This window comes from Phascolarctos cinereus, unplaced genomic scaffold, assembly GCF_003287225.1.
Source record: "Phascolarctos cinereus isolate Bilbo 61053 unplaced genomic scaffold, phaCin_HiC Scaffold_3;HRSCAF=262, whole genome shotgun sequence".
NCBI lineage: Eukaryota > Metazoa > Chordata > Mammalia > Diprotodontia > Phascolarctidae > Phascolarctos > Phascolarctos cinereus.
Window position 1 is genome coordinate 94,147,223 of NW_027555736.1, and position 17,853 is coordinate 94,165,075.

Here is a 17,853-nt window from a genome sequence, read left to right on the forward strand (position 1 = left end):
CTCTGTATCTTGGGCTTTTCATTCATCTCATTATATTATTTAAAATGAATTAATAATATTTTCATAAATATTTTTTAAAATTATATTTTAATTTCTAACGTGGAAAATATTGATGAATATAAACCACATAAACAAAAATTCCTTGGGGTCCTCAATAGTATTTCACAGTGTAAAGGGGTCCTGAGACCCAAAAATTAGAGAATGCCTTCTTTAGAAATATTGCTGAGGTTGTCTCTAGATCTCCATCAAAGAGACCAAGGTCTAACTATTACAAGATAAGCTAGGATCTTATTCATTTCAATCAAGTCCAAAATTATGCCCTCATAACAGAAAGATGGTGTATATGAAATATAGAAACAAGGAAAACAAAGGAGTAAGAATTCATTAGCATATCCCTCCCATTGTCCAGAGGAGATTCCTCTTCCAAATCCTATTACTGACACCACTATTCTCTCAGGTACTTAAGCTTGAAATCTCAGTCTTTTGTTTTTCCCTCTCCCCCAAATAATTTTTTTTCCTCAAAATCTGTTGTTTCTCTCTCAAAATCTTTTAGTGACTCCCCATTACCCATTAAATTAAATTCTAAATCTTCCAACATGACTATTTCAGTTGAAATACAATCAATCAGCAAAGATTTAAAGGGCCCACCATGTTTCAGACACTAAGCATATTAATTGCTGGGACTACTAAAATAAAATTTTGGCAGTCCTTGACCCATAAGGAGCTTAAATTTAATTAGAGGAGACAGCATATACATATATTACTAGATGAAAATGTGCCCAAAAGAAATATAAAGCAATTGGGGAGGGGTATACTGTGATAACAACTAGGAGGATCAGGAAAGGCTTCATCTAGAAGGGGAACTTTGAAGGAAATTAGGGATTTTAAAAGGCAATGGTGAGGAGGGAGTGCATTTTAGGCTTGACTATAGTCACTTCAAAAGCACAAAAGTAGGAGATAACAGTGTGATGTATTATCAATAGCAAGGAGGCCAATTTTGCTGGCTTATGTGAAGTTTCACAACCTTGGCATCTTCCTTGCCTCTTTACTCTCCCTTATCCCATGTAGCTCACTCACTGTCAAATCTTGTCGTTTTTGCTTTCTTAAAATATTTTGTATACCTCCCCCTGCCTCTACAAAGCTATCACCTCAGTCCAGGTCCTCATCACCTCCTGTTTGGACTGTTGTAATAGCCTTCTAACTCCCTGACTCAGATCTCTCCCCAGTCCAACCAGATGTCAAGGTAATTTCCCTAAGTCATGGATCTGACAATGTCATCCCTTATTCAATAAGAGGCGAATCTGACTATTGTAGAGTGAAAGAGAGGTAGTAATGACCAATAAGGCTGGAAAGATAGTTTTGGGGCAAGGTTGTGTAGGACTTAAAAAGTTAAACAGGAATTTATATTTTATCCTAGAGTTAATAAGAAGCCACTGGTATTAGTAGAGTAGGGGAGTCACATGATCAAATTTGCTCTGAATGAAAAGTAATTTGGCAGAAGTATGTAGAATGAACTGAAACGATGAGATACTTACAATAATCTAGGCAAGGAGTGAATAGGGCTTAAATAAAGGTATTAGTTGTGTGAAGGGAGACAAGTAATTGGATAGGAAAGATTTTGTGAAGGTAGAAAGGGCAAGATTTGGTAATTGATTGGGTATATGAAGTAAGGGAAAGAGGAGTCAAGAATAATACTGATTTTATAAATCTGGGAGCATGGAAGGATGGTATTGTTTTGAATAGTAAGAAGAAAGGTTGGAAGAGTGGATGGTTTACTGGTGAAGAAAATGAGTTCTTGAGAAATGTTGAGTTTAAAATATCTCTAGAACTAGTTTGAAATATATAATAGTCTATATGTGCTGTGCAACTGAAGCTCAGGGGAGAGACTGATCCTGGATATACAGACCTGGGAGTCATCCATGGAGAGATACACATGCCCAAGGGAGCTGATGAGGTTACTAAGAGATAGAGTTTAGGGAAATAAGAAAAGAGACTTGAGGGAAAAAAATACCTTTAAGAATACTGACAGGGAGCTTTATGGGGATGATAAACCAGCAAAGGAAACTGAAAAGGAGTAGTCATAAAAGTAGGAGGCAAACTGGCAGAGAGCAGTGTGCAGAGGATACAATGTGCTGGAGAAGAAAGTTATCAACAGTGTCAAAATGCATTAGCAAAGTCAAGATGGACTAGGACAAAAACATCCTCTTGTCTAAGCTGACATTGTATCAATTTAAAGAAGTGAATTTGAAAATCTTAGCCTTACTAACAACACTACATAGCATCTGGGAGAGTTTTTTAAGCTAAATAAAAATATAAATGTTTTATTTAAAAGAAATCACAAAGGTACATTTTTTTTTGATATGAGATATTCTGGCTATTTGTATTTTTTACCTTAGATTGCAAAATTAATCTCTTCCTCATTTAATTACTATGAAAAATACCCAAGTATCAAAATTTACATTCTTTACTCCTGGAGCAACAGTAGTGCTTAACATTTTTTATTTATGTTTGGAAAGAACTCTTTACTTTAGTGCACATTTCATCTTAATGCTATTCTAGAGTGCCCTGGGACCTTGATATTCAGAGGGACTGGAGACACGCTTGTTGTTTTATATTGCACTACCAACCTAGTTAACGTTCTACCTTTTCCATGGGAATGTCATTATTTTAACGGAGTACAGGTCAGAGAGGAAAGTGAATAGATGCCTACAGCATAAATCCCACACATAAATGGAGATGGTTTGGTACCATTGGCTGTATTTACTCCTAGGAACAGTAGGAGTGAAAACAGCAGGCAGTGCAGTATGATGGGGATGAGCTGAGTGAGCTGAGTGCCAAGTATGCCAAAAAAATGGCCTAACATGTTTCCCCCCCATTCCTCTTAGATTAATAGCAGTTCCAAAATACCTAAATAGATTGTTCAAGGAAAACAAAAATGAATTACAGTTAATACCACCTCATAGATGAACTTCGAGGTAAAAACAACTATTCTAGCTTTCTTTTGGATTTTGAATGGAATGAAAGTCACTTAAAGGACCTAACATGTCTGGAAGAGTAAAAATGAAAAGGCTAACCAAAATTCAAATAATAAACAGAGTGATATAGTTGCAAAATCTTTAGGTGGGAGGAAAAATCCTTAATAGAACAAGCAAAATTAGTCCATGTCATTCTTACTTTTTAAAAATTACAATCTGCTAAAAATTTGCAAAGAAGCAGCCAAAAAGGTTTCCATGTGTTTTGCATCATTCTTATGCCATCAATGGAATGCAGTAACTGAGAGCAAAGTTATTTTATCCATGAAGTATATTTCTGGCCTTTCCAAATCCCAACTTTTATGTTTTTAACTCATGACATTGAAAAAAACCACGTGATCTACCCCATTGCAATACTTCAGAAATGGAATGGGGAACAGAAATATTTGAAAATTATTTCATTGCCTGTTTAAGGGTAATCAGAAACCGTATTTTATGGAAATCGTCTTACAGAAGCAATATATTTTCAGCTGAGATGATGTAAATTCCAAATAGTTCAACAGATGTGTACAAACAATTTCTCAACTCCCTTGGAAGTACTGCAGTCTGATAGCAAAGACACCATACTCTAGAATGATTTTTTTTTGGGAAGCAATCAAGGTTAAGTGACTTGAATAGGGTCACACAGCTAGTAAGTGTCTGAGGCTGTATTTGAACACATGTCCTCCAGACTCCAGGGCTAGTGCGCCACCCACTGTGTTACCCAGATGACTCAGATGGCATCCTTTCTATGATGAAGACTTTGAGGTCCACCCAGGGCCTTGTTTGCCTGAACTTTATTTGATAGCAATAATTTATCTACCGACCATCCAATAATTTAGGAGAGTAATTTATTTTCACACATTTAAATTTTAAAATGTCACTTGAACCAAATGTGATCATTTGTGCAATGAATAAGATGGGGAAGCTAAACATCTTTGTTTCTTTTATTAAGATCTTTAAAAAAAAGATGGTAGTCATTAATTGACATGCTGAGTGCTTACTATGCACCTGAGTGCACCTATGCACCTGGTACTATGCACCAGGATACAGGTAGGTTCTTGCAATGGCATAAGGTCAAAGATCTCATGGAAAGGACTTCCCAGGTAAACTGATCCAACCTCCTCATTTTACAAAAAGAACACTGTGGCCTGGAGAGATTAAGTGATTCCCCAAAGTCACATGACAAGGAACAGATTTAGGAGCAGAACTCAGATTCTTCTTGTTAACCAAGTGCATTTTCTTTCACAAGCCTTGCATTATGCTTTGTTGAAGTCTTCATTTATGATGCCTATTTAAACCCAAACATTTATATGAAGGGGAAAATAATCATCCAGTTCTTTACAAACAACACACTAATATTTGATGTGTTTAAACAAAATGTTCTAAAGGTGATGATAACATCAGTAATGTTCTCTGGGGTTACCACTAGATTTCCACAGAAGAAGAAATGGAAGATTTAGAGAGCTTGAGAATTTTGTTATCTACTTAAAATACATCTTCAATTTAGCCTCATCAAGAGCAGTTTTAACCTAATGGATATCCAATCCAATCCAAGCTTTTGTTAAATAACTGCTACATTCAAGACATAGTGTTAGATTTTAGGGATATGTATACACACAAAATAAAAATCATTCCTTACTTCTATGGAACTTACATTCTACTGAGGGTTAGGGGATGGGAGTGGTTAGGGACAGTATATAACCACAGATAAATATATGCATAATTATTTGAAAACAGACAGAATTAATAGGAAAGATTTCCTATAGGATTTGGTTAATCAATTGAGCTTTCAAGGAAGCCAAGGATCCTAAGAGTGAGAGGTGAGAATAGAGAATTTTAGCAGCCTAGGGAATAGCTTTTAAAGATGTGGTAGTAGAGAAGGCATGACACAATTGAGATCAGAAAGCAGAATGGTCTGACTGGAATGTGGAATATATGAGGGGGAATCAAGGGAAATAGTCTAAGAACAGAGAGTCTGGGGCTTACTTGTGAAGGGCTTGAAGTGACAGGATGAATGAAGAGTTTGTATTTTATTTCAGAAACTTGAAGGAATCACTGAAGCATATTGAACAGAAGAGTGATGTGGTCAGACGTGTGCTTCAGGAAGCTTATTTTGCAGCTATATGGAGGATGAATCAGAAAGGGGAAGTACTAGAATATTGGAGTTCAATTAAAAGCCTGCTACTGCAATAGTCTAGGTGAGGGTGGTAAAGGCCTGAACTAGTTTGGTGGACATGTGGCTAGAGAGGAAATGGAGTGTGTATGCACATGTATGTATATATGTGTATGTATGTGTATATATATATATATATATACACACACACACACACAAATGCATATATGTATATATGTATACATATATACATATTTGTACGTGTATACGGGCTGAGTGAATAATTCTGTTACTTTTTCATTTTTACAAGGAAGGGTCAAATATGGATACCAGGAATCATCTAGATCCTTTTTTTTTTCCTGAAAATGATTCAATAATCATTTAAATAAGAGGTAATGTGATACAATGGAAATAACAATGGATTTGGAATCAGAGGAGTTGAATTCCAATTCTCCCTCTGCTATTTATGACCCTGTGACCTTAAGCAAGTTGCTAAATCTCTCTAAACCTCAGTTTCTTCAATTGACCTAGATGGTCTCTAAGGTGCCATGATCCTATGATCTGCATCATGTAGCCAAGGATTGTCATTTTGGTAGAAGTCTTCTTCAGAAGAGAGTGTACATTTGAATGATGCTAATTACTATACCTTCACTATACAGTCTATAATTGTCCCCAAATGCCACTTTAGTCTAATAATACATTACGTAAAGAGAGGTAGAATTAACCAGTTAATAAGGCACATAAAATATGAAGCAGCCAAATAACAACCACATTCTTATTCTGCTCATTTTCATCTGTCAGAATTTTAAAGGTGAAGGAAGGCTGAGTATTGGCAATTGTCTTCCCTCTCTACAGCAGAGAATTGTATTGTCAGGGGTCTAGAAGAACCTGGATGCATATAACACAGACCTGTGTTCATTAATGGAAGTGTTTGCTTTGGATCCTGTCCCAGTTTTAAAACAACATTTCCATTAGCTAAGCACACTATCTACAGTTATCCTTCTTATCTGACCAGGGCAAAATCACTCCAGATGCTGTGCCCAGTTTTATAAAATGGTCGTGAAAGCACAATAGGAGGGGACCCATCCAGATGAAAAGCAAATACATCTCTTTTGGACCACCAGCTACACATGGTCTATGTGTATCTCAATACTTGTAATAAATACCAGCAAGGACTATGAATGCACCATGTCCACAGTCCTTTACTCTGATTCAGTAAAGTCCCTGCTCTGATAAATGTGTGTGTGTGTGTGTGTGTGTGTGTACATATCTATCTATCTATCTATATCTATATCTATATCTATATCTATATCTATATCTATATCTATATCTATATCTATATCTATATCTATATCTATATCTATATATAAAACTTATAGCTTCTTTCTTTTGGGGTTTCATATTTTCATATTTCTTATGGTTGTAATATATAGAGCAGAGAAATAAGGAAATATAAAAAGGTCAAAACAAAGTAAAGCACAGTATAAAACCCTAACAAGGGAAGGAAGCGTAGGCAGGGCAATGAGATCATCATCAATTACCTTTATTGAAAACCTTCCTGGGACACAGCACTCTATTATATGCTTAGAGATTGAAGGGTAAAGAAAATTGATTTTAAAAAGTCCTTGCCCTCAAAACGCATGCGTTTCATTAAAGTTGGCTAGGGATTGCAATCAGGAAATAGATGAATAAAAGGAAAAAGGAACCAGAGGGAATATAGCATGCCTGAGAATATTAAAAACAAGGGCAGACTCTGCTTGGCCTTTGATTGAAGTCCAGCTACACAGTCAATTTTAAGGAAGGCCTAGAAACACAAATAAAGGATGTGCTCCACTCCAGGCCTCCATCGTGGTACTGATAACCTAAGAACATTGAGGAGTTGACTTTGACTAGCTCTCCAACCATTAAAAAATCTGTCTCATACCCGTGCTTGCACATTTGGTACAAGCAGAAATGCTGAGAAGGACTATGTAATGAGTCCCATGTTCTGAGCTACTCTGGGAATTTCTGTTCCTTCTTTTTCCATGTCAAGAGGTTTTTTACTCTAGATTCAAGAGGCATCTCAGCCTTTTTATCACACAGCATTCAGTGTAATAAAAAGAGGAATATCCTGTTTGGAGGCTAAGGGAAAAATAAATTGAATGAGGCAGCCTACCTATACTATTCAGTGTCTAGTTACTTAGAACATATCAATGTCCATCTTACCTGATTGACCAGGGGGAGGAACACCTGATGGTCCTCTTGGGAGACAGAGAAATACAGTCAGAACTGCTGCTTTGTTTCCTGCACACGGTTCTATGGCAATTGGTTTGGGTGCACCCTGGAAAAGAAGATCTATTTTAAGCAGGTATCATTATATAAAACGTACATATATATTATTTTATTGTGACACAGCATGATATAGTGACAAAGATGCTGGACTTGAAGCCAGGAGGACCTGGGTTTGAATTCTGCCTTTGACAGTTAGTAACTGTGTGACCCTGGGTATGTCACTTAACTTCTGTCTTAGTTTTCTCATCTACAGAATGGGCACAATACAATGCTAGCACATAACTCGTGAGGGTATTGTGAAGCTCAAATGCCATCATTGCCATCATCAGCAGCAGCAGCAACAGCAGCATTATCAATTACCTGGTGTTTTATATGTAATGCTTTAAGGTTTGCAAAGCATTTTATATATGGTATCTTGTTTGAATGTCTCAACAACTCCGTGAAGCATGAGCTATTATTGTTCCCATTGTAGAGATGAGGAAATTGAGGCTTAGAGAAGGACTTGCCCATGGTCACACAACAAGAAATCATCTGAGCCAGGGTTTTCAGTTGTGTCTTCATATTACCCACTCCAACTCTCTCTCCGCTCTGAGATCTGGATGCCTCGACATAACTTATATAATACATGTAAAGGGTTTGGCAAAACTTAGAGAGTTACATAAGTGTCATTCATAATCATGAATTCTTTTAACCTTTATAAGGTTCTAGAACTTTTCACATATGTTTGGCCTGTCTTCTGAGTTGGACTCTTTACATGTAGGGTTCTGTTTTCTACTTCTTTGTATTCCCAGCACATGCACAGTGTCATGTACACAATAGGTAATAAATAAATATTTGTTAAATTAATTTTACTGTTCTCTGTGTACTTAGTTGAGCTACAAATTGATGCAAACTAAGATAATTTCCCTCCATTCTCTTCTTTAGCCAGTGACATACTAAACAATACCTCTTGTCTAATTAAATGGTCACAAGTCTAAAGGACTCTGTTGGCAAGTTTTTATGGCAATTTATTCAGTGACATACATATTTAATAACTCCCCAAATGCATTTATATTAAGAATATGCCTGCAGGAATCAAGGGGGTCGCATGGATGTCTTCCCACTGAAACACCAAAGGAATCATGGGTTAAATACAATACCACCTTCCATGATGTGAGGGTATAATTTTAGCTTAGAGATGGTAATTGAGGTAATACTATTCAAGTCACTCTGCATGAATTACCTTAGGGAGAAATATCAAAGCCACATCTTTGTATAAAGACAAAAATAGGCACAAGAGGAAAATGATTGTGCTTTAATTATTGGAATTAATGGCTTGTTTAGGTTTCTCCACTGATGCTAACTGACCTGTTCAGAAATAACTTAGCTACACATAGTTATTCACCTATATCTGTTAGACTGCTGCAGTTTCCAGAAAGTTTAACAAAGGAGGCATTAAAAATAAAATATGTCTTTCTTCATGTAAAATTTAGACTGAAATTTTTGGTGACAATAGTTTTATGTGGTTATAAAAGGTTGTTCCTTTATAGCAGCATAAATCTTAGGTTTTAAAAATTATCATTATGCAGGCACAGTTTTGGAGTTTTCAAGATAAAGGCCAGTGACCACTAAAGAATTACAGGACATAAAAATTTTTTCTGAGAAAATGTTGTGAGGTCTGTAACTACCGCAGCTTATTTTGTATTAAGCAAAGTGATAGGTGTATTCACAATCAGAGCAACAAGTGTTTAACCTTTAGTAACTTAGTTTTTTAAATATTTAGTTCAAAATTAGAATAAAATTATATTTCTTTTATAATATATGCATGTATGCATATGTATTTTGAAGATATATTTGACCCATTTGGAGGCAAAAAAAGGAACACATTATTTTGAATCATTTTCCTAATCTATTAAACTTTATAATTACATGAAAAGTTATATATAATTGTCAACTTAATAAAAAAGAATGATAAATTATTGAAAGGGAATATATGATAAAAATTTTGAATAAATGTGAAAACATAATTAATTCAAGTTTTGCTCTTTTAGGGCCAGGGACGTTTCATCATTTCTTTGTTTCCCAAAACCTATCACACTGTTTGACACATACTAGGCACTTAACGAACGCTTAAAAATTAAGTATCAAAAGTCCTCTTGCATTACTTGATAGTTCTCTTATATACTACGGATGTGTTGTTGTTTTTTTTGGTTAGAGTCTTCTGCATGTGGTAAAGTATCATGGGAAGAGGGTGGCTTGTTTTAGCATAAGTTTCTAGTTGAGACCTTTGCATAGAGGGGGGGTATTTAATAAATATTTATTTAGTTCCACTAAGTTTTCTAAATATCCCTGATATGGAAAAGCAATCACTGATTCTACTTAATTAGACTTTAGTAAACAATACTTTGTTATTTCTACTGTCCCGTAGGAATAATTTGAAATAATTATGTTATTAATACACACGTAACACAGTGATTGGGACCAGTTGTGTGTGTTCTCTCTTCTTCTCCTAACAAACTGGATGAGATTCCAGGTCATGGACCTCTGTCTGCAGGCAGCCTCCTAGGGAGACAGACATGAACCCTCGGGCTCTTGCTGAGGCCACCCTTTTAATTGGTCCTCAAGAATAGGCCTACCTCTAAGATTATTGATCACTGTATGTCAGGGTAGGAGGCAGGAATGAACTCTTGTTGGAACCACAAATCTTCCCCATTATATACTTATATATAATTCCATTATATAGCTTATATACTTATAAGCTCCTTAAGAGCAGGGATTATTTCATTTCTGTGCTTGTAACTCCAGTGACTAACACAAAGCTTTATAAATTCTACAGTCTTAATAGGCAACTAGGTGATGCAATGGATAAAGCGCTGAACTTGGAATAAGGAAAACCTGAGTTCAAATATGGTCTCAGATACTTACTAGCTGTATGCCCCTGGGCACTCAGCTTTGCCTCTATTTGCCTCTGTTTCTTCATCTGTAAAATGAGCTGAAGAAGCAGATGGCAAACCACTCCAGTATCTTTGCCAAGAAAACCCCAAATGTCATGGAGAGTGTGACCCTACTGAAAACGTCTGAATGACAACAAATGGTCTACATAAGCAAGCTGCGAGATGGCCCAAAGTTTTTTGTTTGTTTGTTTTCTTTTCCCATGCTTTTCATCCCTTAGAATTCCAGACAATGGCACAGAAACTGTTTGAGGGGTGGTGATGGTAGTTCTCCCATTTCCATCCACTTCAGGAGCAGAAAGTTATGAGTCAGAAAAAGGACATGGTGAGCTTTCTATGCTTGTCCATGTAGCCTAAGAGGAATTCATCAATCTTGAGATCCTTCCTGCCTCTCTTCTAACTCTCTGTTTTCTTCTGAGACCAGGTCAGAGATTAGTGCAGACTGATTCAGAATGGATTTTCTATGCAAGTTCAAGTGTTTTCAGTTTCTTGTGAAGCTGAGAGTTCCCTAGTTTGAGTCAGGTACTGACCTTCTAGAAGTGGATCTCCTTAAGACCCTACCAACTGGAGAGGGATTTGAGATTTAGAGATGGAAAAGGTCTTACAGACTATAGTCCAATATTTACATTTTGCAAATGAGAAAATGAGGCCCAAAAAGGGGAAAGTGACTTGATGAGGGTCACAAGTGACCTTGAAAAAAGTTGCAGAACTAGGATATTAAACCAGATTCTCAGCCCCCAAGTGAGCCTACCTTCCACGCTCTAGCTGAAGAGTACAGTCATGTAATGGGAGGTGATGGAGGACAGAAGGGATGTGGCCCTTGCCAATTTTACTATTGCCAGGAATTGCTCAAGTGGGGCAGGACTCAGGTGATTGAAAAAATATTTATTCAGCAATCCCTTATAGTGTCTTTACATTTTAAGAATAGTCTGATTTGAATGTTATTACATTTTAAATTTGTTCATGGGCTCCTGGGAGCCTTTTATGTTTCAAGCATTTTCTGTGGTGGTAGGTGAAATAAAGGTTTAATACCTGTGTTGTATTTTGAGTGCCTGTTGGAGGACCATTATCTACATTTGGCAATCTAGACAACAGACACACTAATTTAACTCCAGGTGGAGGGATGAAGTAAAGAAAATAAATAAATAAATAAAAAGAAAAAAAAAGAAAAAAAAGAAAAGAAACTGACCCATTAGGGGCCAGTTCCCAGGGTATCATAGATACAGATGAGCCTAGAAACCTTAGGGGTAGGAGGAAAAAGTGGAATTACAGATAAATAAAAATAAATAATATTAGTGACTAAAATTAAAGCTGTATAACTTAATTATTATAAACAAAACAAAGTTGAGAAATAAAAATTCCTCCATGTTTAGGGGATTTGGGGCAACAAATATGGCAATGTAGCAAGTAGCAGATAATCTCTCAATGGAATTTCATGTTAAAAAAATTTTGAAATAAAGGATTTTAAAATACTGAGCATTTTATCCACATCCAGAGAAAGAACTGATGGAGACTGAACGTAGATTGAAGCATATTATCTTTTACTTTTTTTCTTTTTGGGGTGTGTATGTGTGTCTTATACCACAACATGCTAATATGGAAATAAGTTTTGCATGATTACACTTGTATAATCTATATAAAATTGCTTACTGTCTCAAGAAGGGGGAAGTGGAGGGAGAGAATTTGTAACTCAGAATTTTTTAAAAAATTATTGTTAAAAATTATCTTTATATGTAATTGGGAAAATAAAACATTAAAAAAAGAAAAATACTGAGCATTGATCAACTTTTTTTTTTAAGTACAGAGGAAAAATGTGACAAGTAGACTATAACACTTAAAAGCAAGAAACTCAGTGGCAATGAAACTCTTTGTAATACATCAACAATTGAAATGTCCATCAAGTGGAAGAATAGAATGTTGTAATTCTGGGAAGGTCAGTAAATAAGAGACTGTTGGCTGCCACTTTTGCCTATGGCCCCCTTCAAGATAATTATGCAACATAACTATTATTATATAGATCATATTTACTTTTGTCTACCAAAATTTTCATAAAAGAAAATTAGCAAAAAGAAACATTATCTACTAATTACAATTAAAAACTAGTGGTTAATACTTTCCTATTTCAAACTCCACCCTAATTAGTGTTATTCGGGGTTCAAAGAAAGATTTAATTTGCTTTACAGAATTTTAACACCAGAAACCATTTTTATTATTTAACTTTGTAACAGAAAATTGTGAAAAGAAAACTAATATTTCTGATAATTATATTTCTGGTATTTGTTGGTTAACAAAAACAACACGATCGTGAATTACGTTCATTTCACAATGCTTGCTGAAATGTGCAATTTATCCTGCATTTCCCATTGTTGCCTTTGAAAATGATCAGGAGCAGGTTTGCCTACAGCACTTAGCAACCAGGATCTACTCCTAGGCATTGCTAGGTCTGGTGAGCAGAAAACAGCCAGAATTAAACAGTGCCAGAAAAAAAAATCAGTGACAGTTTTACAATTATTAAGCATAAATTTCCTTTCCAAAGCACTTGCTCAGTACATTACAGTGGGGTGTGAATTTTGTTTTATTTTGTTTATACCTAGTATTTTATTTTCAAATCCCTCTTTTTGGCATATACAATATGCTTAAACAATGTGGATATGGATTTCTGCACGTAGTGCCTAATTATACAAATGAATGACCAGAAAACTTGCTGAGGTTTTCAATGTATTCCTTAAGCCCCTTAGCAAGTGTCTTAAGACAAAACCTGGAAACCGTTAGATGGTTTCCCACTTAACATTACCATTTTTCACTGTGCATTTAGAGTATATAAAGGGCTGAGCTCAAGTGCTAAGTCCTTCACGAAGTACACTCTGACCCCCTCATTTGCTAATGCTCTCCTCTAATTTATTTTAAAATCCATTTAATATATATTTTGTATTCACTCATCTCTGTACATGTTGTTTTCCTCCAGTAAAGTGTAAGTTTCTTGAGGGCAGGGGACCATATCATTTTTATTGTTTGCTCTTTCCTCCTTAGATTCATTGGAGTAAATGAATGTGCTAACTAAATGCAGAATGCTCATGGGCCCCTCTTGGACATTCTCATATATGAGGCTCAATGTGGTTCTGCTCAAATCCAGTAGACTGAGAATGATCTGGTGTAGATTTGCAGGGTACCTCTGCTGGCTATCTGACAAGAGGAGTTGCCCTAAGGTTCCAAGGAGGTCAACTTGATTGAACTTCCCTCATGATTTCAGGTTTCTGAATGGTAGTATTGAGGTGACTATGAATTGCCTAAACCAAAACTTTTGCTTGACTTTTCAAGTGTGACAGTTCACAGTTCACCAGTCTCCTAGGAATCTGATTTATTGGGGATGCTATGCATACTGGAAAACAATAGATGAGATTCAATCTCCCCGGATCAATATGAAACAGGTCACTGTAGGGCCCCAATTTAGTACTTCAATTAGAAAGACCTCCAGTTTTTTCTTGGATGTCACTTATTGCAAGTGTAGTTTGTAAGTTCTTTTAAATCTGAACCTGAAAGGAATTTAAGAGAGAAGAGATTCCAGGGAGGCCATTCAAGAAAATATCCGGTTGATTAGTCAGTCAATAAACATTTATTAAATGCCTGCTATGTGCCAGGCGCTGTGCTAAGCACTGGGGTAACAGATAAAGGCAAAGCACAGCTTGTATCTTTTGGTCTGTTGCTAGTCATTTAGTTTACATGTAAAACTCTGTAGAAATTAGAGAGTAAAGAAATGGAAAGTAACCCCAGTGAGTTTTCTTGAGAACCCATAATATGACCCCATTCCCTCAGCTTTGTTATCTCAGCATAGATTAACTTCAGCCCATAGACTGATATTGTGTGATGATATGTGATAATTTTCTATTATGGCAATGCTCTGACATGAGCTTACTGCAATGCTGAGGAAGGTTCTCTGGGCTTCAGTTTCTCATCAAGAAGGAAGGATGTAGTAAGTAATCTCTGATGTGCCTCCCAGTACTAAATTTCTCTGATTCTGTGGAAGATGAACAAACCAGTAGGTCGTGTGAAAGGTTTGAGACATTCATCCCCTTCAATAACTAATATTTAACTTAAATGCTGGAGGCCTTGAAAGTTTCAATCCTATGGAGGATTTTTCTCCTTCTATGCAGGCACTTTAAGCAGTATGTCTAATTTTTAAAGTACATTATTATATCACATGATGAATATATCGTATAAGACTAAATGGCCACCATTGCATGCCAGAAAAGCAATTAGAAAATTGAGTCAAGGAATTAAGGATTAATGTGGCTGTGTTATACCTGTCAGCAGTAATAAGTGTTTTGACAAGAACAGAATAAAGTTTGACACTGCACAAATACTGATCTGATATATGAGTGAAATATTAAAAATGCAAACAACTGCACATTAATCATTTTAACATCTCCTAACTAAAACACTTTTAATGGTATTCCAATCAAAATTCATCTATAAATAAAAATGAGCCTTTTCCAACAGTTTGCATAGATAGCTTAGTATTTGCTATTTAATGAGTATTTATATTGATATAAAAATATAGTTTTGAGCCACATTAGTAAAGTAGAATTAATTTAGCAAGCATTCAAGGCAGCTAGCCTGTTGTCTCAGCTCACAGGCAATCAAGTGTCTTTTTCCTATGGAATGAAAATGGAGACCCAATATTTCAGAATAGGTTCCTTAGTTTCAGTGGCTTGGACTTAGAAAAGGAGAGCAGAAATCAGACACTTTCTTCAGTTGCCTTCCATTTTTCAGGAAATGGTACAAAGAAGAAAGGCACTTGATAGTCTTGCTTGAAAGGAGAAAAGCTCATATTAATGAAAGAAATTAAGCTGATCTACACTTTCAGAAACAGGGTTAAGCTGCATTAGAAGTCCATTCAAAGGGAATAATGTATTACACAAGGGAGAAAGGGAAGGAATAAAACAGAATATTCACAGGCTCAGGATGCTTCAGTCCAGTTTGCAAAGGTATGACAATTGTAAACTTCATTTTTGCCTCATCTTAAGCATTTCTCCTTTTTATCAAGGTTTTCCCATGCATAATTGAAATCCGTGTGTGCATTTTATTTACATCGTTGTGTTAGCAAGGTCTGTGTTATAAACTTGATCCTGTGGTTTGTTGGAATAGAGGCAATTTAGTACTTTTGACTTCCATTTTGGACTTCCAAACTCTTAAGAATGGAAGAATTTTTTTTCTTTTATTGTCTACAGCACAATCTCTTTAGGAGATGTTGTGAATGATTATAGTGCTCTGATTCCGTTGATACTTTTTAAAGCTTAATAGACAGTCCTTAAAAATTATCCCCATCTTTCTTCTATAAAATTCCAAATGAACCATATATTTATCACATATTCACAGTATTTAAATATATTTCATTGTCTCCTAAAAGCTCCCAAGAGTCAAAACTGCAATGTTCTCAAGGGCAATGAAGGGATGTATAATGGCTATAAGCAGACAGTGGCATGTTCCTAATAATATCTTATAAACCAAACACAGCACCGAGTGTATTATTCAGGAGTTGTATGATCAGAAAAGGAGGTGGGCTGGTCAGGTAACAAGAGAGAGAGAGAGATAATGGATGACTAGTCTGTGTACTGTATTGGCATCTATATAACATTAAAAAGCCTATAGGAAAAAGGCCTCTAGCCCAATGGGTGGGCCCATCTGGTAGATTCATAGGAAGATATAGCCAAGTTATGGACAAGGAGTCATGGAGGTGTTACTATCTGTACTATGTCGCTTTTCTTTATAACTCTAAGGCTTAGCACATAGTAAGCACTTCTTGACTTGAGTTAGAACAGGAAGCCTAATGATGAGATCAAGGATCCACCTTGGAATCCACATATGGAATCCCAGCTTTACTGTTATTTAGAATGTCCTTGCTGGTTTAGTGTACCGTGAAATTAATAAATTCTAATGAATTATTTGAAAGTGTAACAGAAAAACTCATTGATAATCTAAAAGCATATGCTTACCATATTGCTATTATCTGGGAGCCTTGTTAATTTATTAGGTAAATTACCTAATCTAAGCTACCCCTGGCTGTCTGGTAGATCTGACTTAAGCCTCTCCTCTAAAGAACCTTCTTTCAAAATTAATCTTGATCACACTAAACTTCTGTCCCTTAAGCACTCATGTATATAGCCCTTGATTGTACTATACATGTTATTCACGCTATGCTGCACATACTTTCTGTAAGCCTGTATGTGTCTGTTCTTTATCCCCCAACCAATATGTAGCTTCCTGAGATTATTTTCTTGAAGAATGCAATGTGATGATAGACAAGCAAGACTTAACACATTTTAACCAAAAGAATAACTACTTATAGAAGATTGGCTGGATAAGGCATCTACTCTCTGTATTTATTGATCAACTGATCTTTCTCAATATACATACGTGTCTTATAGTCACATACATTATTACACATATGAATTACAAATATGAACATAAATATGTATATTACATACATATGTGTTTATAAAAGTATAAAAGTTAACGTAAAATGATATTTGCATAGACTGAGAATCACTGAGATCCACATAATACTTACTGGCTGGCAAAAAAAAAAGTTTAAAATTGCAGATAGCTGGTGCCCGAGGCCTAACTGAGGAGATGTTGTTAGATTTCCTGGACTGCAGGGAGGCTAGAATTCTTTATGAGGGGCACTTCATAAAGGACTAAGAGTAAGTGATTCAGGCAGAGTACCCTTGGCAGGCAGATTCTAAGCTCTCTGTCTCTTTCTCTCTCAGGCCAGAAGGCTCTACAATTTGGATCTTGATGTAGGGGAGAAGCAAAGTTCTAGTTGCCATCTAATCTCATTCAAACCACAGGCAAAGAACCAACAGTCCTTTGCTACATTAAACCAAAGTTAGTGTTCAAAGGCTACAGATCATGAAATGGTCATTTCAGTAGGTAACTCAATTTTTATTTTCTAAATAGATCAGCTAAATGGGCTCTCCTAGATTATCTTTCCCCTAGTTTACAGACTTTTCCAGCATCATCTGACAATGCATATCAAGAGTAAAATTTTAAAATTATCAACCTAGAAAACTCCATGCAGATCCATATCATATTATTTTCTTAAAATTCAATTTTTTTTTGTTCTGAATTCTCTCTCTCCTCTCTTTCCTCCACTGAGAAAGCAAGAAAAACAAAACCTGTTACAAACAACACACACACAAAAAGTGAAGCACAGAGCTCCTGAACAAGTTTCATTATTTAAAAATTTCAGAAGGCAGAAGGTGACAATATTATAGAATCCTAGACTTAGAAGGGGCACTTACAGGTCATCTAATCCAGCCTCCCAGATAATGTCAGAAATCCTTTTATAACCTCCATGATAGATCGTCATTTATATTACACTGTGTTCAACTGTTCAAGAGGCAGTGTAGAGTGGATCACACAAGATTAAGTCTGCCTTGCTATCTCAGGCTGAGTGAGAAGTTCTTTGGGAATTATATTTATGAAATTATATCTCAAGCTCCAATCTAGTGCTTTTTCTAACAAC

At 35.9% G+C, this 17,853-nt stretch overlaps 1 protein-coding gene across 1 annotated transcript in view; it reads right to left on the reverse strand.

Moving 5' to 3' along the window:
• Window positions 1–17,853, reverse strand: part of ATRNL1 (attractin like 1) — a 1,198,805-nt gene that overhangs the window by 124,741 nt on the left and 1,056,211 nt on the right. The window contains 1 exon segment of the mRNA XM_020988143.2: window positions 7,333–7,447. Within this exon segment, the coding sequence (XP_020843802.1) occupies window positions 7,333–7,447 (115 nt within the window).